This window comes from Hyalella azteca, unplaced genomic scaffold (assembly GCF_000764305.2).
Source record: "Hyalella azteca isolate HAZT.00-mixed unplaced genomic scaffold, Hazt_2.0.2 contig15353, whole genome shotgun sequence".
NCBI classification, from domain to species: Eukaryota; Metazoa; Arthropoda; class Malacostraca; order Amphipoda; family Hyalellidae; genus Hyalella; species Hyalella azteca.
In genome coordinates, this window is record NW_025945209.1 from 220,814 (window position 1) to 248,575 (window position 27,762).

General features: G+C 37.1%; 3 protein-coding genes across 4 annotated transcripts; 1 reads left to right on the forward strand and 2 right to left on the reverse strand.

The window, feature by feature from the left end:
* Positions 1-1,586: 1,586 nt before the first annotated feature.
* LOC108674458 (nuclear pore complex protein Nup98-Nup96) lies at positions 1,587-5,031 on the reverse strand. Its single transcript, XM_018162407.2, has 2 exons — positions 4,956-5,031; positions 1,587-3,622 (listed from the first exon to the last, which is right to left on the reverse strand). Exon 2 carries the CDS (start codon positions 3,619-3,621, stop codon positions 2,305-2,307), a length of 1,317 nt encoding a protein of 438 aa, XP_018017896.1. The 5' UTR covers position 3,622; positions 4,956-5,031; the 3' UTR covers positions 1,587-2,304.
* A 3,244-nt stretch (positions 5,032-8,275) lies between these two features.
* Positions 8,276-18,595, forward strand: LOC108674454 (pupal cuticle protein Edg-91). 2 transcript variants are annotated; one of them, XM_018162404.2, is made up of 4 exons: positions 8,276-8,369; positions 17,062-17,277; positions 17,783-18,021; positions 18,339-18,595. In XM_018162404.2, exons 2-4 carry the CDS (start codon positions 17,063-17,065, stop codon positions 18,353-18,355), a joined length of 471 nt encoding a protein of 156 aa, XP_018017893.1. In that variant the 5' UTR covers positions 8,276-8,369; position 17,062; the 3' UTR covers positions 18,356-18,595. The 2 variants fall into 2 exon arrangements, with proteins under 2 accessions (XP_018017893.1, XP_018017892.1); XM_018162403.2 differs by lacking the exon at positions 8,276-8,369 and adding an exon at positions 15,512-15,649.
* A 535-nt stretch (positions 18,596-19,130) lies between these two features.
* LOC108674444 (spidroin-1) lies at positions 19,131-27,257 on the reverse strand. Its single transcript, XM_047884383.1, has 6 exons — positions 27,200-27,257; positions 25,886-25,990; positions 24,320-24,981; positions 22,640-22,719; positions 21,850-21,907; positions 19,131-20,223 (listed from the first exon to the last, which is right to left on the reverse strand). Exons 2-6 carry the CDS (start codon positions 25,986-25,988, stop codon positions 19,513-19,515), a joined length of 1,614 nt encoding a protein of 537 aa, XP_047740339.1. The 5' UTR covers positions 25,989-25,990; positions 27,200-27,257; the 3' UTR covers positions 19,131-19,512.
* Between the last annotated feature and the right edge of the window lie 505 nt (positions 27,258-27,762).

Genomic DNA, 27,762 nt, shown 5'->3' on the forward strand with positions numbered 1-27,762 from the left:
CTAGTAAGAAATGAGGGCAAGATCAAATTCAGAAACTGAACATGCAACGAGGGGCGGAAAGGTACAACTCAATAAATATTAAAATATGAGAAAACGTGGAAGCAACGTTTTAAAATTGTTCGTAAATACGTCCATGGGATTAGCATGTTTAGTTTTCCATGGTTTAAAGTTTTTCAAACATACTGAAACGGAAGTTAATCATGAAAATAATTTACATGGCCTGCTCCTACGTTCTTCCGGGAGCAGCAAAATTTCCAGCATATGTGGAGGATTAGTGAGAAATAAATAAGAAGACGATGAGATGGAGGTGAAACAAAGGAAAAATTGGGGACGACATTAATAGGCATTACCATGCACTGAGGTGTTCCATTCAGGGTGATTGATGCACAAAATTGGTGGTGCACGGCTGCGTTCTCCCAAAATATACATTCAAACTACTAGCGATGAGACCATTCAACCTGAACCCACAAACATAAACTTTTTAAAGGCACACATTTCGCGATATTCAGAGGTGGGCAGTAGCGCGCTACATGTAGCGACCGCTACCAGCGGCCGCTACATTTTCAGTAGCGGTAGCGGCGCTACATTTAAGGCAATGTAGCGGCAGCGGTAGCGCCCGCTACATATTTAAGTAGCGATACGAAGTTTTGCCGCTGCAGCGCTACCGCTACATTTATTGATAAAGCCTTTAGATTTTACTTAATGGTATTAAATAATAAAAGTGCCACTTTAAATAAAAATAAACAAAAAATGCTGTTTTAAAGGATTTGATCGCTATTTTCTTTGCGCTTCACTCAACCTCAATTATTATTCATATAAAGTGCAGTTTAAGAGTCGCTACCTGATATGTCTTACTTTATATTGAAGCTGTCCATTCAAATCCACACCCCAACTTAACCGCATTAAAATCCGAGTTTTGCTCGAGAAAATAAATCTAAGAAACCGGAATTTGCGGACGTTGCTGGAGGCGGTTGCGCTGAGCTGACCAGGGCCATTGAACCATGACCTTTGAAGCCGCACTCAAAATCATGGTTTTATTAATGTGATTTCGGAATAAGAATAGCGTCATCTACATGTTTTCTCAATAAAATTTAGTATTATATAGCTTTATTTTAACCTAACCTAACCTAACCATATTCCGTATTTTTTAAATATTCGAATATTTATGGACTTCTTTTTGTATACAGACACCAAGCTTGCGCATTTGTCTAAGTAAAATATTTGTCTAAGTAAATATATTTGGCAGAACTCGGCCATCCGGCTTGTAAAAATAAAACTCAAATTTTTAGCACATTTTCTCATTTATGAAATAAATGCACTATTGTGCTCGCCATGTCCGTCTATCTGTCTGTCTGTCCGTCCGTCTGTCCGTGACCTCAAGTTTTCGTCGACGAGAAAATGCACTCTTTGTCACTCACTGCAGTGAGTACTGAGTTATATTTTTTAACAAGTACTTTCTTAGCTATGAATCCCGCTTTCATGCAAGTGTGTAATTTCGCGCAGTTTAATTCTCCAGGTGTTGATCAAATGCTTGGAACTAACACAGCGTTGACATCCAGCAGGGGTTTAAAATAATAAAATATACCAACAGATTCTGCTTTTATTGTACTTTAATGGGTGGCTTAATATTTTATTTTTCTCACAACCACAACAGAAATTCGTTTCCAACCAATCTACTTTTATAATTATGAAATTTGTTCATGTTTACTTTACTTCGATCACGACATCGTCTATGGGTTGGTCTTGAATTTTGTGTTGATCTTTTTTTAGATCATTTTCGTGTATATATTGGTTCTGTTCCGTATTGATGATGAGTTAAGTTCTAATAAGTTGTTGGGCTGGAAAATAATTACTTGATTTTTCTAGTGTTGATCTAAAAGCTGTAAATCGGTTCTAAAAACCCGAATATTTTATTACAGTTGAACCTTACACTTTGATCTCTCCTTACAAATAAATAAATAGGTTATTATTAGGTAATAAATTCATTTTGATCAATAGTATACAAGTCGAAAATTATAACGCTCCTTTCTACTTTGTCGAGCTCAGTGTTTTTGATGTTGAGCGCGATTTTATACTCTAAAATTTATGAACAAACTTTTATATTCTCAAGTGAGTAAATTAAATAGAATTGCAGGAAAATATAAATGGTACAAAGGTTTATGATTAGTTTTCTTGAGGGTAACCCACTTTTGATCAATTCTACGCAGTCTTTTACAGCCCGAATTTTATGATGACATTCTTCCGCTTTGGAAAGTAATTAATGCTTAATTCTAAGTGATTAACGGAGAGTAATTAAGGACGGCTTCATCCCGCAAAATTATTCGGCTGCTGAACGCTTCCAAAGGGCGCAGCCTGTTGCTGACCAGCGATGCTGCTTCCTGCTAGAGGGACTCCCGAGCTCTGGAAATTTGCTTGTTGGCTGAACTGGTTGCCGAAAGAAGGAGACCCCGGCTGGAGTCCAAGAGGCTGGTTTCCAAACGGATTGTCTCTTTGATTGAATTGGTTGACCTGACGTATTGGGCTAGAGTTTTGGGCTCTAAACGGGGCTTGGCTCAATTGGTTTGATGCTTGTTGACCGAATGGACTGAATGTTCGGGGAAATTGGTTTGACTGCGCGTTCTGGCCAGTTAGTGTGCTTCCGAATTGACTAGGTTGTTGCTGTCCAAATGGCTGAGCAAATTGGCTTTGCTGTGCAAATTGGCTCGGTTGAGCAAATTGACTCGGTTGAGCAAATTGGCTTGGTTGAGCAAATTGGTTCGGTTGAGCAAATGGGCTCGGTTGACCAAATTGGCTTGGTTGACCAAATTGGCTTGGCTGAGCAAATTGGCTGGTAGTGGGCCCAGCGAATTGACTTGATGGTTGCGATTGCCCGAACTGGCCTGAGGGCAGCTGCGCGAACGAGCTACCAGCTCCTGTCTGAGCAGAGAGTCCCGTATGTTGATGTTGGAAACGACTTCCAGACAACGCATGCTGCTGAGCAGAAAGAATGGCTGCCTGCTGACCTACGAATGGGGTGGAGCCCTGAACACCTGCGGCTTGATTTTGAGGGAAACTAAACTGCTGGTTGGTAGGACTGAAGGTGTTACCAAATGGTTGGCCACTTAGGAGTCCAGAAGCTATCTGATTTTGTTTAAAAGTATTTCCAAACTGTGCGTTTTGCTGTTGAGCTGTTGTGAATTGATTCCCTGAGAATCTACCACCGGAAGGTTGAGTGAATTGGTTTTGAGTGCCAAATTGATGTCTGATGGGGTTTCCAAAATTGTCATACTTGACTTGGTGAGAAGAGAACCCGGAAGTAAGTCGATTGCCTTGAGGCTGGAAATTATTTTTGCCAAAATTGAATTGATTTCCGGAGCTAAATTGGTTCTGGTATCGATTTGGTTGTTCTAGGTAACTACCACTCTGCGTTTGAAGTCTCCGGTTAGACTGTCTGCCCTGCGCGTCGTAGAAAGTTGGTTCTGCATCTGAACTATACGGTGCGACGTTGCTCGTTGATCCTGGGTCGTCCTTAATTATTTTCGTGAAAATTCCTTGATTTTCATCGCCGACGACTTTGACTTCAAATGACCTGATTGGAACAGCCAAGCCAACGGCTGCCACAAGCAGCAAAGTAGCCTTCATTCTGCCAGAGAAAATAATGAGGATTACGAACGCTGAATTCAGCAATATTTTCAGCACGTGTTACGTTGAATTCAGCAATATTTTCAAAGAGTTTAATATAAACCATGTGCAGTTAAGGAAGAGACAATAAAATAATATACGTACAAAAATTACTTTTCAAAGACAAAACTTAAAAGAATCAATTGTCTCCAATGTTAAAGATGTACAAAGGAATTTCTCATTTTATTATCGAATAATAGAAAAATTAAATTTTCAATTTTTTATATATAAAAAAATGTTTTCAAAATTTTTTATTCTGTCAATTGATTCATTCATTGCCTCCGACTTCACACACGTGTGCAAATTTTCAGATCAATTGGACAGGTAAAAGTGTGTCAAATATCAATTATAAGATTTGTAGGTAGCTGACAAAATTATTATTTTTTAAATTTTTAATATTAAAAATATGTATTCCTAAAATTATTTATTTTGTCATTTGATTCATGCATTTTCCCCAACTTTACGAAAGTGTGCGAAATTTCAGATCGATAGGATAAATAGAAGTGTATTAAATTTCGATTACAAAATTTGTAGCAGACAGACAGACAAACAGACAAACAAGAAATGAAGTTAAAGAGAAGTGTTGAAGAAAGTGGAATCAGATATCAAGTAATTACGTTAAAAGGAAATAGCGGCACGAGGGATGTGTAAACGTTGGCCATAATAAATTAATGGCGTAGGAAGAAATGATTCCAATTATCAATTTAATAAATGTGTTCATATAATTTGCTAATATCCTGAACGATATTTTCTACTAAAATATCTGTGGGTTCATATTTCTTGGGCAATTTTTGCATTTCTAATGGCGAAAAGTTTGGATGTTGCCAAACGATGACCGATGTCCAGAGCCACGTATTTCTTACGATGAATTAAAAAAAATTAATTTGTAACTATAAAAATTACACTAAAAGAAAAAATTCCCCAAACATAATCACAGTTCTAATCATGAAATTTTCATGATTAGAACTGAGATGATTGGAGCTTTTCATCACGAGTACAGTAAAATGAAAATTGTCGAAAAATTTCAAAAGTTACGGCTATCATCAATCTTAAAATCAGCATCTTTACCGCTGCATTATTTTTCTATATGTTCATGAATTATTTCTTGTTAAATATTTCATACTATTCAATATTATAGAAAAGAAGGTAGTACCTCCAACGTAAAGCAGTCAAACCTTAGAGTGAAAATTTCCAATAGGAAACTGTGTTATTCACAGGAAACTGTCCTGGATGAATGCCCATACCGCATACATTTAAGACGAGCAAAATTTCCTAAATCTAGCGTCTGCTCTCACCTGAATTGGATGACAAGTAACCTCTGCAGGTCGCAGTGCAGTTATGGTGCGCCGGCAGCGGAGCGGAGGTCTTTTATAGCGACAAACCTGATACTTGCTACGACCTCATATCCAATGCACCCATAGCCTGGCAAAAACCTTAGAAATACTCGACTTGAATGCAGGTGGTGCATGGGTGGGGCAGTGCATCCAGATTATTTATAATTTCTTTATAGAATATTAAATAAGAATATAGTTTTAAGTGATATTGAAATTGTACGCATGTTCTAAAGTGATGACACCTTTGTAGCAACTGACTGAGCACATCCGAGTCAAATGCACTCCGGGAACCGCCTGCAAACAGGCTCTTCATAACGCTTTACAGTATATAGCATTTGTCACGCAATTACTGGTAAAGTGAATTTAACGCAATATGTTTAATAACATTTAAAAACAATGAAGCAAAGCTAAAACGGTATGGTTATACACATTGACATCCGAGACTGAAGTTATTTAATTGCTCAATGTTATTAAAATTGTTAAGATTCGAAATAGCACTTCACTTCCACGATGTATGAGGGCAACAAGAATAATACAATTTTTTCAAGCAACGCACCACACGAATAAACGAATTAATAAAGGACAAACCCGGTAAACATTTAGAAAACTGTTCAAAAAATGGTGAAAACAAAATCCTTGTTTGGCCGGAACGAAAGTCGGATCAGACCTAAATCAACAGCATATTTTGAAGTGAATTTTTTACACTGACATATTTAATGCACAAGCCCAGCCAATTTAGCACAAAACCTGGAGTTAACAGTTCGCCCGACCTCAAATGAACAGGAAACCAGTTTTAGAAGAGGTGAAATTCTATGCTATGGTTCATGTTTTTTCTTGCATGTATAAGTCATGAAACTGGTGATCGTCATGGAGTTGAGATCTTTTAAGACAAAATCCGACGGCAAAGAGATGGCCGACCAAAGGCGATCGATTTGTTTTAGAAACATCAACCAGGATCATTGTTTGTCGTTTTTTGGTCTTTATTTTTTTATTTGTCAATATTCCATTACGTTTTATATGTCGAATTTGTGCTTTACTGCACGATTTCACAATTACTGTGGAATACACATACACAGGTCGATAGTATTATTCACGCTGCTTATTTTTGGTATATTTTATTTTTTAATTTTTCTTTTCCAAAAATGCGCCTTTTTTGTAGCCTGCACGACGTTGACCGTGTAAATTATCATCTTCTAGATCGTCAATCGCTTATCGATTTTCCTTATACGATTCTTCTATATCGACATATTTTACACTCTTTACTTTCTTTATATCTCGTTATTACGGTCATTTCCGTGCCACAACATAACTTTGTAACACATTCATCAATTATCGTTTATTATCTTTCATTTGTCCTCCTTAGCTTCAAAGTACACAATTTTGTTTCCCTCTGTAACACTCTACATTTCTTTTGTAATTTTCACTGTTCGCTGCTACTTTATTAATTGTATTTATTTATGCATTCACTCTGTTCGTCTTTATTCGTTCCTCATCTCCGTCCCACCCTATCTCGGACACGGAGCCCTCACTGGGATATGTTGTCTAAATAATGAAATATTTACTTCACGTAGCACTGATACGCTCTTTTTGCCTGACCAAACTGTGTCAGAATGAGCAACACAAATCAGAATGTCTGTCAATTTAAAGACAAAGTTTCGCTCATTCCTCCGAGTGCTCGTTCGCCCGAGGGTGGGTGCCCTTCAGGGCGCCTCTTGTGGGGCAGTGACCCCTCAGGATCATTGGCTGCATGAATGTAACCAGCTTAATTCAACAAAAAATACTGAATTTCTGATCTTTAAATTGGTAGGAAAATAACAGGGAAATTGATAGGAAATTTGGTGACAAACATCAGAGGCTGGTAAATGAGCTTAGGAAATAAAGAGGATGACATAAGACAGGAGGATACCTTGGATAACTTCTTGTATTTAATAATGGAGTATTAAATGCATTTAGCAGCCAGTTGAATGCCAGTTTGAAGATAATCGAAGAAAGCATAGGAGCCGATAAAGGTGAATTTATCAAGATGATGTCACAACAACATAAACTTTTATTTTATGAGAATTAACTAATAAAAATTTCATTCGTGGATAAATTCACAATAATTCAATAGAATCATAATGACGTCTAAACAAGAATTTGTGGCCTTTAAAGTTAATAAAAATACAACTCAGTACTCACAGCAGTGAGTGACAGAGAGCGCATTTTCTCGTCGACGAAAACTTGAGGTCACGGACGGACGGACAGACGGACAGACGGACGGACAGACGGACATGGCGAGCACAATTGTGCATTTTTCCATAAATGAAATAATATACGTTTAAAAATTACTTTTTAAAGACAACACTTCCAAAGAATCCAGTATCTCCAATCTTACAGATGTACAATGAATTTCTCATTTAANTGTCGGCACTGAAGAAATAGGCCCATGGCCTGTTGCCGATTCGTGTACTTATCGTGACTTGATTCACAAGGGATCCAGAATGAAGTAAGATTATATTGATTAAATTACAGTGTCACATGCTTTTACTATAGACCATTATTAGTGGAAATTTCTTGTCCAATAATCGTACATACCCTTGCATACATTCACTTACGTATCCTTGCTTACATTCACCTATATTATTTAACTAACTAGAGTCCGGCCGAGAAGGCGTAATATACTATGAAATGCGTAATAAATAAATATTGCATGCAAGTGAACCAATTACCACGATCTGAATAATGCTTTATTGGGGAAATTGAATGCAAATTTTCCTGGTGAAGCCTTCAAAATTCCAAAAGGGTGATAACGAGACTAGAAATGACAGTTAAATGAATTTCTAATAAAAATTAGAGCTCTATATTTGGAACATACGTAAATATAGTAGGCGTCGGGATGAGTTAAGCTCTGCTATATAATCTGTCTAATAGATATTAATTATCAGATGTTGACATGATCTTAAATACGTTTTAAATAATAATATTTCGAACTAATTTTTTAGCAAAAACGATACACTTTTGATAGAAGATTTGCATAAAAATTGGAGCAAACTTTCACAAAAGCAGAAGTAAACTGCAAAAGCAGAAAAATTATCAGAGAAGTAAAACTTATAAAAAAATGCAATATAATATATATAATTTTTTGCTCAATTTCACCCAGAATGTGTTCAAGCTTCAAGCACAATACGAATATTGTACCGAAGAAAGCGCCACGTGTCCGGAAAAAATCGCTTCAGCCTCAGCGTTATTTTTTAGGCACATCTTTGCAGTTCAGCTGCGTCTATATAAGCGCTGCATTCGCCTGCCCACAGCTTCATACCCTCCTCAGCTGCAGCTGCAGACGTGTCTTATATAAGTGCTACATTCGCCTGTCTACATCTGCAACATCTGCTACAGGTACTTACGGCGACTGAAAATACATAATTTATTTTATAATTGCGATTAATGAATTTTATGCAGAAAATGTGAGTTTAATTCAGAAAGCATAATAACTTTAAACTTTTTATTGATCAGTCATAATAGTAATACCGGTAATATTTTAATGCAGCACTAGCCAATTATCAATTCAAAATTTTTATTAATGTCAGTTGACGCTTTTTTACAGACTCGCGTTTTGTAGCAATTCTAACTTGATACCTTAACTTTCCACTTTTTCCAAAGAAATTAATTCGCGAACAATTATGTTTTTTCATTGATATTCAAATACCGTTATGCACCTGAACCATTAGAACTTCACAGCTTAAATAATTCCAATATTAATCTACAGGCTGAAATCCTGTTTGTGATAAGATCCTTTAAATATTAGTCTAGTCTTGAACATCTTTGATTTCTTTTATCAATATTATTTGCATATTATGTTTCTTGATGAAAAAAAACTGTTTTTCTCGCAGAATAAGAGGTATTTTTTATCGCGGTTGTGCCATATTTTTAAAATTCTTTGTAAAAAAACTTAGACGCAAAATCATGTCATCTCGCCCTCTGTTACTCACAAAATCTCGCCGTCTATTGCTCGGTTAAGTTCATTAAATTATTTGTTACATCTACGGAGTATAGAGAGTTAAAATTACAGCCATATTTAAATTATACCATTTATTCTAACATATTACCAAATGATTGCTATTTACATCCTATGATTCGATAAAAGTAATGACAACACTTCCTTTTAAAGGGAACGCTAAACGCACGAAGATATTACCCGTTACAATAATCAAAGAAAATCCTGACATTTAATGAATCAATTAATAGAGAATATCAGTGCAGTGAAACAATGCAAGAACGATATTACTTACAATCATAATAATATCATTATATTCTTGGATTATTACTTAATATTCCCGAATATTCCTGAATATTCTTGAATATTCATGAATACCGGCGCTTGGGGTCAGTATCCTGGCGAGCGATCGTCAGCCTGCCAGACGTGCGACCAATACAACAGCCAGGCAGAATATAACGAAGGAGTAGCATGTTGCTACGCCATGTAAAGGTCAAAGTCAGCCCAAGGTTAGAACCTGCACCACCGCTATACTTCAACCGACTCATTGATAACTTGTCAATTAATAAGTTACCAACATATGGTTATTGACACCATATGTTGAGTTATTGACTCCTTATGTTGAGTTATTTACATGTGATAGAAAGTATAACTAACTATCAGATTAATGAGGCATTGCTCGGAATGTTGATTGACTAGTCTTGGCTAACCAAAAGTGGCAGGTTAATGCGGGTAGCAGGTTAACCCAAGTAGAACATATCGCGCAGGACACCCGCAGACTTAGCCGATGTGTTATTTTAAGTCAACGGTGGCAAGTTAAACTGGTACATCAGAGAAAAATATGCATCAGGTTTTAATACGGCGAGGAACTTTAACCGGACTAACAGGTTAAGCCATCTTTTTCGAGAGGTTTAGTTTTGAGGTTTCGCTCCANTAATTTCATCACTCAATGCGCCTTTTAACTTGATAATGAATGATAGAAACATTCGAAACGTCGTTAACGAAATAAAAATGTCCATCGGTAATCTGATTTTCGATTTGCCAGTTCAAACTAAAAATATTGTTCGATATATTGAAAAAACTAATAAGAAAATTGCGAATAAAACATATTCTCTGGTCATCAATGAAACCTGCTTGAAAGAACTGGATTTATTTACATGATTTCCACTATTTAATTGTCTTCCTTCTCCCGTGACTGTCGGCGAGCGGTCGGAGTCCTCGTGCGATCTTGAATGGTGTTTACATGATTTTCCGTGTTTCTGCGTCGGTTTCGCTCCTGCCATTTCTTGCTGAATTCCGCCCTCTCTAAAGCTATACACGGGATCCGCAAAGAAGGTGAGTAGCAGACTCAAAAGAACAACTAACAGGAAGTTGAAGAAGATACTGAGAGAAGAGGTTGTAATAACTGAAGAGGAGGTGAAGAAGTCAATAGCAAGATCAAAAAGCAATATATCAAAAAGTCCAGATGGAATAACACCATTACACGTAAAACACCTTAGACCAGTGGCCATAAAACATCTAACAAGGCTATTCAATGAAGTGGTCAACAGGAACAACATACCAGAACAATGGAAATTAGCAATAATAATAGCCATATCAAAGCCGGGAAAAGATCGCAACATCGGCAAGTCCTACAGAGCGATCTCGCTTCTGTCGCCTATTGTGAAGATACTGGAAAGAGTTCTATTGGACAAAATTGAAAGGGACATCCCCAATATCCTACACCAACATGGATACAAAAGAATGCATTCGACAACATCGGTACTGCAAAAAATAAACGATGTCATCTGTGCAGGTTTCAATGAAAAGGCACCTCCCAATCGAACGATAATGGTGGCCTTGGATATGAGTAGAGCCTTCGACACAATCAATTATGAAAGCATGATAGAAAAGCTACTGCTAACACCAATATCTAAACAGATTGTTAAGTTCCTATCAAACTATCTAAGAGGACGAAAAGGTTATGTGGACTACTACGGAAGCAAGTCAAGACAAAAAAAAACTTTCATGGAGGGGTACCTCGGGGAGGAGTGCTGTCCCCAGTACTGTTTAACATATACATGTCGGACCTACCAACACCGCAAGAAGGAGTGGGAATTGAAGTGGTGACCTATGCCGACGACATCACGGTATTGGCAAGTCATAAAGATCTACAGACGGCCAAATCCAACATCACTACATACCTTAACAGCCTTGCAGAATGGATAGAGAACAACCACCTGTTGCTTAACACGGAAAAAACTTAAGTCACACTATTAATTAACACCGGATCCCAAGCAGTACAGCGCCAACCTGGAGCTCAATGTGAGTTGAACAACGATGGGAATGGAGAAGCATCCGAGAATCTTGGGAGTGACTTTTGATCCAAAGATGACCTACTCTGAACATGTAAGAAGCACTGCGAGCAAAGCAAAGAAAAACATCAACATATTAAAAGCCCTATCTGGAGCTGACTGGGGAAAAGATACGGAATCTATTGTACAAACCTACAAGGCGCTGATACGTCCAGTTCTGGAGTATGGAAGCAGCTTATGGGATCCCATAACATCAGAGAGTGGCTGTCAGAAAATACAAACTGTTGAGAACTCTGCCCTGAGAATCGCCACAGGACACACACGCGACACCAATGCACAACATCTTCACGACGAAACATCTGTCCTGCCTCTGAAGAACCACGTGCAGATGGCGGCCTCGCAACTGAGGGAGAAGAGTAAATTGGAAGAACACCCACTGAGAAATCTGATGAATCAAGAGCCAATCAGACTCATGAAAAAGACCATATACAACAGTGAATATAGTATAAAAGTGTACGACTGCATCAACAACAATAACAGCGATAGCAGCGTGGAGGTAAATAGAAACATGAAGACGTTGCATAACACCGCAGTCGAGAGATATCATAGAGTCGAGAACACCCAACAAGATTCTAAACGCATCAGCACATAACGTAAACGAAACATAGAGGACTTTGGACCGAGGCATGAGGCGTACATTGGCGCAGTGAAGGGCAGGGAAATGCCCAATATGCTTAGAGAATACCTCAATAAGATCGATGAGGCTAATTACCCAACACCATCATACCTGTCAAAACCACACCCACAACACACAACTTCTGTTTGGGTGTGCCGACATTCCATCCAGCCTGCAGCCTGAAGATCTACGGATTAAGCTAGCAAAAAATCTGGAGTTAATAGTTTGCCCAACCTCAAATTAATGGGAAACCAGTTTTATAACGATCTACAAAGAGTTAAAAATTTGTAAGGCAAGATCCGAAGCCACAGAGATGGCCGACCATAGGCGGTCGATTTTTCTAGAAGTATTAACCAGGATCATTTATAGTCTCTTTCGGTTTTAATTTTTGATTTGTCTATTTTCTATTCTGTTTTATATGTTGAATTTATGTTTTACTGCACTATTTCACAAATACTGTGAACAACACTTATATAGGTCGATAGTATCATTCACGCTGCTTATTTTTGGTTTTATTTTTAACTTTTCTCTTCCAAAACTGTGCCTCTTTGTAGCCTGCTCGACGTTGACCGTGTAAATTATCACCTAGATCGTCAATCGCTTATCGCTTTTAGATCTAGATCGTCTTATCGCTTTTCCCTATACGATTCTTGTATATCGACATATTTCACACTCTTTACTTTCTTGATATCACGTTGTTACGATCATTTCCGTGCCATAACATAATTTTGTAACACATTCATCAATTATCGTTTATTATCTTTAATTTGTCCTCCTTAACTTCACAGTACATCATTTAGATTCCCTCTGTAACACTCTACATTTTTTTGTAATTTTCACTGTTCGCTGATACTTTATTAATTGTATTTATTTATGCATTCTCTCAGTTCGTGTTTATTTGTTCCTCATCTCCGTCCCACCCTACCCCGGACACGGAGCCCTCACTGGGATATGTTGTCTAAATAATGAAATATTTATTTCACGTAGCACTGATACGCCCTTTTAGCCTGACCAAACTGTGTCAGAATAAGCAACACAAAGCAGAATGTTCGTCAATTTGAAGACAAAGTTCCGCTCATTCCTCCGAGTGCTCGTTCGCCCGAGGGTAGGTGCCCTTCAGGGTGCCTCTTGTGGGGCAGTGACCCCTCAGGATCATTGGCTGCATGAATGTAACCAGCTTAATTCAACAAAAAATACTGAATTTCTGATCTTTAAATTGGTAGGAAAATAACAGGGAAATTGATAGGAAATTTGGTGACAAACATCAGAGGCTGGTAAATGAGCTTAGGAAATAAAGAGGATGACATAAGACAGGAGGATACCTTGGATAACTTCTTGTATTTAATAATGGAGTATTAAATGCATTTAGTAGCCAGTTGGATGCCAGTTTGAAGACAATCGAAGAAACCATAGGACCCAGTAAAGTTGAAGATATGAAGCCGACGTCATAATAACATAAACTCTAATTTTTATATTAATGAACCTATAAAAATTTCATTCGTAGATAAATTCACGACAATTCAATAATATCATAATGACGTCTAAACAAGTATTTGTGGCCGTTAAAGTTAATAAAAATGTACGTTCTGCCAATTTGACATTTTGTTCGACGTTATTCTGGAAGCTGCCACCCTGAGTACTGAAGCCGCCTCGGGCCCCTGCAGCTGGAAGTAACCAGTTTACAGGTGGCCATTTAACTGGCTTGCAGTAACCAGTTTACAGGTGCATGGCCATTTAACTGGTTCCCAGTTTACTGCATCACTGCTTCACGGGTCAACGGTCTAGTTCATACTCTCCTCGATATGTATTTTTGTTCCATGCGCTGCAATAAATGTATTTCAATAATTTTTCACCGTTTCTCATGCCAGAAAAATTTGGGTTAGTGATGGAGTAATTTTCTTGCACTTAATTAATTGATGTTGAAATACGTAACTGCCCGTTTTGATTTGTGATAATTAAAGGTATAATTGCTTAATGCCAAATTATTCATTGCACTTTCTTCCTGATCTTTTGAAGTTATTTAAAAATTTTCTGCACTATAACGACTTGAATTAACGTCAAGGCAATTCATCTGATGTTTGCAGAACATTCACCAAAAATGTGTGATTCTTTCCTCGACATTTTAAAATCAAAATTTCCAACTTCTTAATAAAAATTATTCACTTGATATTAAGTTTTAAATTTCATGTATTGATCAGAGGTATTGAAACTTCGCTTGTATCACATCAAACATAGAATTCAAATTTACTATTCTACATACGAAACAATTATTGTTTTTTGGCCGACGCAACAACTGCTTTAATATCTTAGAAATTTATTCATTTTGGTTTTTATACCTAAAGGTTTTTATACCTACAAGAAAAATGTTAGTTTATATTTTCAAATTTCTTCAGGCAATTTCTTTATGTTCTCCTCAAGTTGGTCAAGTTTCTAACAGAAGCTCTCGTCTCCTGATGATATCAGTTTTCTGGCCGGAGGCAATTTTTTTAACTAATTCCCCTATTTATAATACCAATGTTTTCGTCCCACCAAATAATTTTACTCTAAACTCAATTGTAAGTTACCTAATTTTTTTCAAGTCGGAATCAATGAAAGGATCGTTGTAATTAGTGTCCATGACCGCCACGCATTAGGGACCGGAATGAGAGATGAAAATTAAACTTCAAACTGAAAATTTTATACCAAAGGCGACACTGATTTAATAATGAATGCTACAAGCACGAGTGTCGTGATAAGAAAAGAATAATTATTATATGCTAAATAATCATTACATAACATGATTTTAGTTCCTTATTCATGCTTATTCCCTTCAAAAAATTCATTTGAAGTTTCTAATGTATCCGCAAAGTGATCGCAAACTCGCTCCTTATAGAAGTATTTTTATTGTTAACATGAACTTGAACTTGTGTGCCCAGGCCTTGTTGCGGATGGAAAATTGTCGTAGAGTAGAATAGAATAGCATAGAATAGAATTGAATACAATATAATATAATATAATATAATATAATATAATATAATATAATATAATATAATATAATAATTTGATTTCTTTTATCAATATTATTTGCATATTATGTTTCTTGATGAAAAAAAACTGTTTTTCTCGCAGAATAAGAGGTATTTTTTATCGCGGTTTGCCATATTTTTAAAATTCTTTGTGAAAAAATATAGACGCAAAATCATGTCATCGCGCACTCACAAAATCTCGCCCTCTATTGCTCGGTTAAGTTCATTAAATTATTTGTTACATCTACGGAGTATAGAGAGTTAAAATGACAGCCATATTTAAATGAAACCCTTTACTATAACATATTACCAAATGATTGCTATTTACATCCTATGATTCGATAAAAGTAATGACAACACTTCCTTTTAAAGGGAACGCTAAACGCACGAAGATATTACCCGTTACAATAATCAAAGAAAATCCTGACATTTAATGAATCAATTAATAGAGAATATCAGTGCAGTGAAACAATGCAAGAACGATATTACTTACAATCATAATAATATCATTATATTCTTGGATTATTACTTAATATTCCCGAATATTCCTGAATATTCTTGAATATTCATGAATACCGGCGCTTGGGGTCAGTATCCTGGCGAGCGATCGTCAGCCTGCCAGACGTGCGACCAATACAACAGCCAGGCAGAATATAACGAAGGAGTAGCATGTTGCTACGCCATGTAAAGGTCAAAGTCAGCCCAAGGTTAGAACCTGCACCACCGCTATACTTCAACCGACTCATTGATAACTTGTCAATTAATAACCAAAATATGGTTATTGACACCATATGTTGAGTTATTGACACCTTATGTTGAGTTATTTACATGTAATAGAAAGTATAACAAACTGTCAGATTAATGAGGCTTTGCTCGGAATGTTTTACTAGTCTTGGCGAACCAAAAGTGGCAGGTTAAAGCGGGTAGCAGGTTAACCCAAGTAGGTAGAACATAACGCGCAGGACATCCGCAGACTTAGCCGATGTGTTATTTTAAGTCAACGGTGGCAAGTTAAATTGGTACATCAAAGAAAAAATGATGCATCAGATTAAGCCAGCGATGAACTTTAACCGGACTTACAGGTTAAGCTGTCTTTTTCGAGAGGTTTGTTTTGAGGTTTCGCTCCAATTAATTAAAATAAAAAGTGTTTCGTTTGGCATGCTCATTCTGCTTTTTATTCATTGAAATATACAATGTAATATTTTTTGAAATTTGCTTATTATGATGATAATCGTGAATTACTTATTATCATAATATACAATACGTAAGATCCTGCAAAATGACGTTCAAATAGAGCACTCCTATATGGACAAACTGAATGCAGCCTGTAATATAACCTGGAATACTTATACGGAAATATCGACGATATTATTGCTTTTAATGTATGTGTTTATTGAGATAATAATTAATACATAGAATGGGAACTATGAGGTTCGACATGAACAGGAAAATAGAGAAGTTTATGCCGTAATCATCGTTTTCTAACAAAGCAATTTTAAGGGTAACTGGCTTGTGGCCGAGCCACCCCACATTCACTCAACTTACAGTATGTATATACATAATATACTGCATTTCAGGGTCGAAAATAAAGATACGGGGACACGATTTAGAGTTAGGTTAGGTATAATTGAAACTACCCGGTCAGTGATCTTGAATATTCTAAGCAATTTGAGAATCTCATTATTCCAAATCCTTTCATCGTGAATCCGCCATTGCGATTTGCGATCCCCCATTTCGAATCCAGTATAAAGAATTTTGAAACGAACGAATGGTAAAAATGTAAAACTGGCATTTAGCTAGGAATTTTTTTTTAATTTCAGTTTTAAAGTCTTAAGGAAACTCAAACTATTTATTTTTAAGCAAAATTTCCAAAGTTCTGGGCAAAAATATAACTTAATTTTCAAATTTTTAATCAGCGTCCTCTGTACATTTTTCAAAAAAACCAATTGTAGCACACTAACCTTACTAAACATATGAATTTTTCAGAAGAGAAACAAATTTAGTAACTTTTTACGTCAAACGGTGTCCCATTCCCGCAAAACTATAAAAATTAATATAATATTATACATTATATTGAAATAAAAAGCGAAGTGGATGAACTAACTTTGATCTTTTCCAGAATGAAGGCACTAATTCTGGCGGCTCTGGGGGCACTTTGCCTTGCCCTGCCCAGCCAAGCAGCGATTGTTCAAGTCTCCGGCGATGAATCGTCGGGAATTTTCACTAAAGTCATCGCCGACCCAACGGCGGCCGGCGGAGACTTCGGTGTTGTTGGTGACGGAGCCCAGACTTATTCTGCAGCTGCCCATCAAGGCGGAGGATACAGACGACCTGGGTGAGTGTTGCAATATTTGTTGTATTATGTTATGTTATGTTATATTATATTATATTAAACATTATCATTTATCTTCGAACAATTAATAATGAACAAGAAGCCCGTCACTTACGTAATTGTCCTTTCCATTGACTAAATTGACGCGCCCGCAGCTTATGGTCATGCGGATACCTAATTCATGAATATTTTAGTTACCCTCAGCGCGTGGTATTAATGATTAGTTTTGGATGAAATTTTCCAAATTAATTCACAAAATATCATTGGATTAAAAAATTACAAATTCAAAAACTTGTTGGATATCATCAAATCATTGATTTTTTTCTGATGCACAGAATTATTTCATTTCAAAATTTTCACCAGTGCGATTCATATCTGAAATATTTCAGGAGGGATTGTTAATGTTCGGACTTCTACATTTATTTTACCAAAATTGCTGGCAAATTTTAAGATGCAAATTTTAAATTCGCATTATAATTTTTCAATTCTAATATTCTCGCGTTTACAGAGTTGTTGGAGCCATCGTGGATAACCTAATCCACGGGGGATATCCCCATCATCATGGTAGATATCCACCAGGATATCCCGGTGTATATCCTGGTGGATACCCTGGAGGATACCCCGGTGGATATCCTGGTGGATATCCTGGTGGATACCCTGGTGGATACCCTGGAGGATTCCCTGGAGGATACCCCGGTGGCTACCCCGGTGTATACCCTGGACGCCGTCCCGGACGCTATCCAGGCTGTACGTATATAAAGCATGGGATATGAATCTCGTTGAGAATGGGAAAAATGCAAAATAATCTAATTACTTGATACGCATTTAAAATTCAAAATTTTTTAACTTAGACTAACAAATGATCTTCAGTGAAGAGGAAAGTAATTCGTTACCATACAAAATTACAAATGTTTATATTTAGGTAAATGTCTTTGAGAGATAATCATTGTCATCCATTTCGATAAACGTGGGTTCAAGGAGAAAGTGCAATCACGTAAATACATACTAATAAATATAATTACATAGAAATAATTCCAGTTAAAATCTAATGGTTTATTTTTCAGATCCCGTCGGCCGTTAACATGGCGCTGCCTCCCAACGCCTTCGGTGTTTCATCACCGAATTCCATTGACTGAAAAGTTGTTATTATTGTGTTACCGAGCGTCCAATTGTGAGTCAAATCAACAAACTTATTGTCATTTCGTATGTTCCCGGTTTGTTGCGATTTATTCCTGTTTCCTTATTTATTCTCCATATTTATTCCACGTTTGCTAATTTATTGTCATGACGCATTAAGGAATTAAATGCGATTAGGAAAATATATTTGTGTCTATTTATTATCCCCAGCAACGCAAGAAGGTGCTGCAAATTTTATTCCAATATATTGGGAATCCAGTGTTCATTATGATATTTGCACGTAAAGTCTGGTGAACAAATAATCAACTCACTGGGGTATCAAACTTGATCAATTATTGGCAGATACATATCGTAGACGATGTCTTGTGGCACTAACTCTTGAACATTCTTATACGATAAACATTTTATCGTACGAAATTTACGACACAATCAAAATATGAGCCTGGCTTAAATTTAGAAAAATTTGAAATTCCACAAAAATATCCATGTAACTGTACTAGAAAAAATTTAAATTGTAGCAACAATTTGTTCTGAAATATAATCCAAATAATTTATTGTTTGTGATGAGAAACTCGACTTCATTGGATCGGTACTGACCAAGCGTTGCAGTCACCAATTCAATCTATAGGGAAATATCCTTAACTGACGTGATCCTTATGTTCAAAAGAAAATTTTCGCTGCACATAGGAATGTTTATTTAAGGAAAATAAAAGAATTGAAAAATCTAAAATCAAATTTACAGTCATTGTAAAATATTTTGTCAAGCAACATTTGTCGGCAGCAGAATATCTGAAAAATTTTACCGTCTACTCCTGCAAGTACTTGGCTAAACACTACGTTTATACGTAAAGAGATATAAAAACTATTCGTTTCGCAAATTCGCTATTTTGACAACTTGCTGCTTCCAAATTACTCACTGTCAATTTATTTGAGGCTATGTACACACAAATAGGAACAATTTTATACAAAATGATCTGGAAAATATTTTAATAAAAATTAATACCTAAACTAATAGGTAATAACAAGTTTGAAGCATAAATTCAAACTTGATGCTAATAATATAAATAAAATATTAAATCATCAAGAGTAGCTTTTCGATGTTCATCCATGGAAAGGCTCAGGCGGCTTACAGACCGCCGTTTGGAGGCAGGTATCGAAGCAACATTTGTCGGCAGCAGGGCAGCCGAAGTCGTTAGCACATGGCGTCGGTCCGATGTTGGACCGAGTAGGACACGATGCTCGCACGGGGGGACATGATCCTCCTTTTTCACCACCAAATCCACCTCCTGGACCTCCGAATCCACCCCCGTGACCACCTAATCCTCCATGTTGGAATCCACCAGGAACAAATGGTCTACCGCCCGGAAATACCCCACCAGGCCTTTGCGGTCTTCCTCCGAATCCTCCAAAACCTCCTGGACGAGGTGGCCGGGCTACCCCAAAGTGTCCATGGCCACCAGGTCCAAACTGTCCTCCATGACCAAAACCTCCACCTCCAAAACCTTGATGTCCACCAAATTGGTCCCCTCGATGGCCGAAACCGCCTCCGTGATGTCCATGGAGGCCATGACTTTGTCCCCCGAGGGCTGAGTTGATGAGCGACGCACCTGCGTTGACCACTGCACCCAGGAGACCTGGACCGAACCTGGTCTGCTGCTCCCCTGCAGCAGGAGTTCCTGCAGGAGGTCCTGCAGCAGCTGCTACGTCTGCAGCAGCTGCCGTTGCGCCATCTGCAGACTTTCCGAGGTTATCGTCGTCTGCAGCGACCGCTGCTATGAGCACGACGAGGATCATCCAGCGCGGGGACTTCATCTGCAGGAACAAGTCACCGTCAGAATTTTGCACAAAACTACAAAAATTTACTTCATAATTACAGCAATGGCTGGTAGCTTCGAAATTAATAACAAATAAAGATATTAATTGATCTTTCATGGTTAAATAAATTGCCATTATAGCGTGAAAGGGTAAAGAACATGTCAACATTATCCTAAAATATTGTCGAATAATTCCGAAATTTTTTGTTGATGTCAGTGTAACAGGAAATGCTCTCGCGACAGGAAGCGCACGAGACGATGGCAGCGTCGTATTCAATCGACCTCGAGACGTCACCTCTTCGTACTTCATCATCGATTGTTTGGTTTCTTGCATTCCTAAGCAGTTATTACTGTTCGTATAGCATACGACAATGCAAATACCGTATGCTACCGTACTTTATATAATATGTAATACCGTATTGGTATTTCAAGATGACGAGCCATGCAGTTTCTATCAAATCATAAGTAATGTGGGAGGGAAAAAGTTAAAAGAGAACGAACAACTATTGTTTTAAAGTGTTTTCTTTTTAACAATACTCTAAGAATATATAATTGGAGTGAATTTGTTGCCAATAAATTGAAAGATTTTGAATGTGAAAAACAGGGCAGGTAGATCCGATCGCCCAGTATGGAGATAAGGAAGTGTGTTAACAGTGTTATACACACACTTCGCCCAGCACTCACACAGAAACAAAAATTATTCGTGATAAATTCACATAAACGCGATATATTTTTAGTTTTCGGGCGTATTATATTTGCGTGTGCAACTGACTCATTCCAGTAAGTGTGAATGAATCGCTTATAATTTCACTTCAGTCCATTCCTTATTTCATACCAATTCTTCTCTCAATACCTTCGTCATAGGTGAACAATTTAGTCTTCAGAAGTTATCTTATTTCATGAATTCCAAGCTCACGACAGTTATTTTTTCATTTCAAATGAAAGCTTCAAAGACAGCGTATCCTCCTACTTAATAAACACAAAGTAGGTTCGAACATTAATCTTCATAGCTAACGACCTCTAGGGTGCCTTTCGAATCTTTATCGACATAGAGGCAAATTCTTACTTTCATTCTAGCATCTCAATCAATTAATTAACTTTTTTGTAATGAACTCCATGGCTGAAAAGTTGAAAAATATTATCTTTTGATGGTGAGATCATAAATCCAAAACCGGTTTAGCCGACATCAGCGACTTCCATGCTTTAGAACTGAATATGAAGGCTCGTGTCGGCACATCTCACACGCACTGCTCAAGTGTTCATACAAATCTTCTCCCAAAACGTTTTATTGCGAGATTACAAATTCGCTTGCGCCGCGAGTAAACAACAGATTAATGCTATTTTTTAAGCTCAATTTTTTATTGTTCATTATTATTGAAGCACGAATTTTTTTAGTATTCAAGGACATTAACGAGTCCGTTAAACATCCTAACGGTAATAAAGACACACATATATATATATAGTTACAGTGGCTGTTGTTAAATTTTGTCTAAATCTTTCTCCATATTCAATCGTATGCACAAATTTAACGAAAATCTATAGCATAAAATATGAAAAAAGCACTCGCATAAGCTTCCAAATAACACAAGTTATGAACACACAGAGAAGAAAGGCAGGCTCCTACCTTTGCCTGAAGGTAGCAGCACAGTACGCGGTAGCCCGCCACACGTCTGCTTATATCTCTGCTACCTTACAGTCTCTCAGCTGCCCAACCTTGGAACCCACATAACCTTTCCTGATTAGCTTTTCTAATTATTATTGATTAATTGCCTGTATATAGTTTAAAATTGTTATTAATTATTATTGGTTAATAGCCTGTATATAGTATAGTTAATATTGGTTAGTGCCTGAATATTATTGCTTGGAGAATGATTGATCGTTAGTTCGTGATAACCTTTCCTGATTATCATTCTATAATCCTACATACATTCGGTTAGGACCAGTAAATTATTGCATGGAGAATGAATGATCTATATTGCAAATTAACAAAATATCTGCACGATTGGGCGTTATAGTAACAGAAATTCGTAAACTGTGAGCGGTTTGAATTATACTTCCCGATCGACCCATATTTCTTGATTTGTTTGAAATTTGCCGACTGAACATTCATTGACAGTATCGTCAGAACGCGATATTGGATGAATTGCGTGTAAAAAATCTTACTTAGAACTTATGCAAAATTAAATCCCGCACGTCTTCGCGCAAAATGCTCATATGATAGCATCGTTTCGTACAATAAACCTATACGAAACCCTTATTTCGCTCTAGAAATCATTATTACACCAAAACCTTTTACAAGGCAGACGAATGCCCAGCCATCTTTCAGTTAGAGCATTCATTAATCTGTAGGTTTTTTATGAATAAATTTAAAATCTGGTGTTAAAGTATCACCTTATCAACCACTCAGCTCTCACTTAGCCGTGCCACCTTCGCAACTGATAACATTTTTAACGCCTGCGCTCTCCCCTACCAGTGAGAGCCACGGTCTATCAATCTAATCAATATAAGCTATTACAACTGTTCTGCTCTGAAATCTAAATTTTTTGGAAACACTCAATACAGGCGAATGTTTCACTCCTATATACTTAAACCAATTTCCTTGTTAAACTTAAATACAGTAAACGGATAGAGAAAAATATCATTCAAACGGGGAATAACAATTTTCTCTCCAGCCGAAAATATTCATAAAATATATCTACTTTCATTGTCATAACGTCGACTGATTTATGCTTCAGCGGAGATTTTTCGTTGTTTATTTCAAAGCGACAATTTAAGAATAGCGCCATGCATCGATTAGATATTTTATTATGGAATTATTGCTAATTAGCTAATAAGTAAATGATTGGTGCATATGTTACTCGAGAATATATGAGCGTACATATATTCTATATTCTTATATAGAATAATTTATTCTCTTATAGTATATGCGAAAAAATTCGGCTTGAATAATTCAGTCTAAGCTACCGTAGCGGAAAACACGAATGAATTTGAAACTAATCCATTCTAAGGATCCTTGCAGCGAAGTTTTCAGGTCTGTAAGATCAGAACGTAAGGCTAGCGTTTATTGAAAAAACTCTGACGTGCTAAACCTGTTATTTTCCCAACACGAACTTTAGAAGTCACCCTCCTCGATTCGGAGCGAACGATCGCCTGATGAGTATCGTATCCAGTTTTTCTACTCGTAAAATGATTTTTTTTACCCAGCAAATCCGGTTACTTGGAGCCCTAAAGTTCCCCGCGAGTAATCCAGGCACATCTACGACGCTAACTTCTAAACTTGAGAAACATAAACTTTTTGCAGATAAATTTAATTGGAAGAAATCGAGGCAACATTTTTAAAAACTTGATGCTTATACTTCTTGGCTGAAGAAATTTGATTAAACAGAAATTTTCTAAAATAAATTGATTCGCTGATGCGTTTTTAAACTAAAAAAAATAGGTGCCTGCATTCAAAAAAATTTGTTCATGTGCTAATTAGCTTTTTAGGTAATTGACTTCATTTCAATTGATACTTTTCATAATTACTCGCATGACCTATCATCATTTTTAAGCATAATTTGATCCACTGTCTTTTGTTTTAAACTTTAATGTTCATATTTCCTAAATTAAAGATAATACTGCGACCATTGCGTCATGTTACACTTTACAGTCGCAATTTAGGAGCAAACATTTTATTGGTAAACTAATCGTATTAAGCACAGACTTAGAAAAAAAACACATTTTTAAAGTGTAAAGCACGTGTTTTATAATCATCGTTACAGTGGATGGACTCCCTGGCTCATTAAATTTTTTCCTTCTACTCTGCGCAAGATATTTTAGTTAACTTTTTGTATCACTCGCTGGCGCCTGTGTGCGTACACGGTACGAACTTGTTCCTTCATCGCTATCACTCAAAAGTAACTTTCATCTCTATCGGTCAACTTTAATTAGTCTTGATAGCTAGTCACTTCAATCAATTAATGTTATTTAATTACCTATAATTACCATAGGATTAACATAAAACATCCCAATTTAAACAAGTGTAATATTTGTCGTCATCATCGATCTTTGTTTTCACATAATTGAATGTTATTAAATAATAATATTTTTTATGCCGTAGTTGTGGCTGCCGTCGCGTCAGCAGATGTCGTGGCTGAAGGGTTGGACCTCAAATCAAATCCAGAGTTTAATCCGCCCTGAAATCCTGGCCGGAAACCTTGTCCTTGACCAAAACCTTGCTGGCCAAATCCTTGTCCGAATCCTGGTTGTCCGAATCCTTGCTGGCCAAATCCTTGCTGACCGAATCCTTGCTGACCAAATCCTTGTTGACCGAATCCTTGTCCGAATCCAGGTTGTCCGAATCCTTGCTGGCCAAATCCTTGCTGGCCAAATCCTTGCTGACCAAATCCTTGTCCGAATCCTTGCTGGCCGAATCCTTGCTGACCGAATCCTGGTCGACCAAATCCTTGCTGGCCAAATCCGGCTTGACCGAATCCTGGGCGGAATCCTTGTTGACCAAATCCAGGTCGTCCTCCAAAACCGAAGCCACCTTGTTGACCACCGAAACCTTGTCCTCCAAAGCCAGCTTGTCCGCCGAAACCTTGTCCTCCAAAGCCAGGCTGTCCACCAAAACCTTGTCCAGCAAAGCCAGCTTGTCCTCCGAAACCTTGTCCCCCAAAGCCAGGCTGTCCTCCGAAGCCTTGTCCAGGTCCGACTCCACCGAGGCCAACACCCAGGCCTCCGGGAGAGGCGCCGAAGAAGAATCGAGTTGAGGGGTCTGGAAATTTGTAAAATTTGCTGTTAAAAAATTGGCTGCTTTGGTTAGCAGAGATCAAAAATCGAAATTAGCGTTAGGTATTAACATTTCATACGGGTTGCGACCACATTTTTGCTCTGTTTAATTTTTTTATTAAACCATTCCGGTTTGAAAAACGAAGATTGGAGAAATTATTCAATTAAAGCCAAGCAAAAAGGAGCGAAATTACATTGCATTCTATTCTACGCAAGATATAATAGAGGAAAAATATATCCAGTAATTCGCAGGGACTAAAATTTTTAACAATATCTCGTTTGTGATTCTAGCAAAAAACTTTATTTTTGTATAGAATATACTATAACATAATAGAATAGAATAGAATAGAATAGAATAGAATAGAATAGAATAGAATAGAATAGAATAGAATAGAATAGAATAGAATAGAATAGAATAGAATAGAATCACTCTGTTTTGATTTATGCGTACCATCTTTGAACTTTGATTCTATCATTTTATTTTATTTATCAATGCATTTATATTAATGATGCAATACAAAATTTAATATAATATCAAGGATTTATTATACCAATATCATATTAATAAGGTACAATAATGAATAAAATTACGAATTCGTTAGTGTAATTAATTTCATAATATTATCCTATACAAATAGGATAATGAGATGTATAGAAGCTTTTGCAATTATATAATAAAATATAGTTTTATCAACCTAGCGCAACGCGTAGAGAGAGCCGAAGTCAATAACATACTTCTGATGTAATAAATCTTATAGAAAACATCACTCGGAGCAGCAATCAACGTCCGTATTATATCTTATGAAGAAGCATGTCCGTATACAACATAGATAATAATACACGGCATATTATATTGATTATTTATGATTAATTGATGATTTAATCCGCACCTGCAGCTGCAGCACCTGGTGCAGCAGTTGTGCTGGAGTCCGTTGAGTCTGCAGTGACAGCTGCCGCTGCCAGCAGGACGATGAGGGCTCTTAAGTTTATCATTTCTGCAGACAATCAGTAGTTCATTAACCCTGCTGTCATCACTTATAAGTCTATAAACATCATAAATAATATAACTAATAAATACTATATAGCAGTACAAGTGAGTTGAATAGGTAGCGCTAATAAATTATTATTAGTGTATATTACAAAGATATGCACATTAAGGATAAATTCTCGCCAACAGGATAAGCCATAACAAAATTTGAGAACATACAAATTCGAACTGTTAAATCAGGTAAAATTAAGATCAAATATAACAAACGGGGACTATTTTTAGAACATTGCGATTCGTCTTATCTTAGCATCACTGAAATTAATGAGTCTAATACGGATTTTACTAAAGTCTTTCAATTCTTCGATATAACTTCTTGCATTGACGTTGCACCAATGTATAATAAAATTATTACAAAAATTAAAGTTTATTGCATAAAAACTGCAATACTTGCTCATGAAGATCCGATAATCTCTTGACCTGTCAGTAAAGATTTATTGAAATTATTCAGTAAACTGAATTATTAGTTTAATTAATGATTTACTTAAGTTCTACTGGAACAAGTTAGACCGAGGTCGTCAGCCTTTGCTGAAAGAATAATATGTTAAAGTTTTTTGTTCGTTGGGCGATCATTCGTGAGCCTGAAGAAAAATTACTGAAATTAAATGAAGTGAATAGTAATGGAATAAATTTTATCGTTGAGTCCATGATTAATATCTTAGAATTGAATAAACTTGAAGATTTTAACAATGTTACAGTTCACATGGTGGTTCGTAACAGCGTTCTCTGCCGTGTAGGCTTTGGCAAATGTTTTTTTAATTTTTGTAGCCTCAATTTTGCCTTTTGATTTAGGCTACAAATTGAATTTGTATATTAAGCACACTTGTTATCCCGCGATAGGTTACACGTACTGCCTCGTATTTCCAACATTCTGTCTATCTATAAAGATCACATTTTGTCTTATTTTTGCAACCTTCTGTCTCGCAATCGGCTATACTGTCTCGAGCTCATTATCCTCTGTCTCACGATAAGTTCCACCTACCGTCTCGTATACAACCCTCTGTCTCGCAATCGGTTATATACTGTCTCGAGTGCACTACCTTCTGTCTCGCAACCTAATATACTGTCTCGAGTGCACTACCTTCTGTATCGCAACCTATTATACTGTCTCGAGTGCACTACCTCCTGTCTCTAGTTAGGCTGCAGACAGAGCACACACCTGTCACCCGAAGTGTAGCGTGTACTGTACAGAGGTGACGACCGGCCGTCCAGCTTCCTTTTATACGCTGCACGCGCACCCAGTGCTGCAGCCTCGCCTGCGTATGGTGAGTGTAAAAACATCATGAATTATGAACACTCATGAGGAGATCGTTGATTGTGAGGCTGGCTTGGGGAGGCTGGCTTGGGGAGGCTGGCTTGGAGAGGCGGGCTTGGGGAGGCTGGCTTTGGGAGGCTGGCTTGGGGAGGCTGGCTTGGGGAAGCTGGCTTGGGGAGGCTGGCTTGGGGAGGCTGGCTAGGGGAGGCTGACAGAGGGGGACTTATATGAAAAGAATGATTTTAAAAACAGTGCTCGAAGGATTGTTTTAAAAGTATAGTTTTCTAGAGACTCTGAGATTTTTAATTAAAGAATTGAATTCTTCGCTCGACTATAATCAACTTATGTGTTGAACTTATCCAGTGACATCGAGGTAACGTAAATTAGCTGGTCAACGGAATTTTTGGATTTGAGAATTTTTTATCCACTGAGATTTGGGACGCGGAAAACAGTTGCTAATGAGCCGC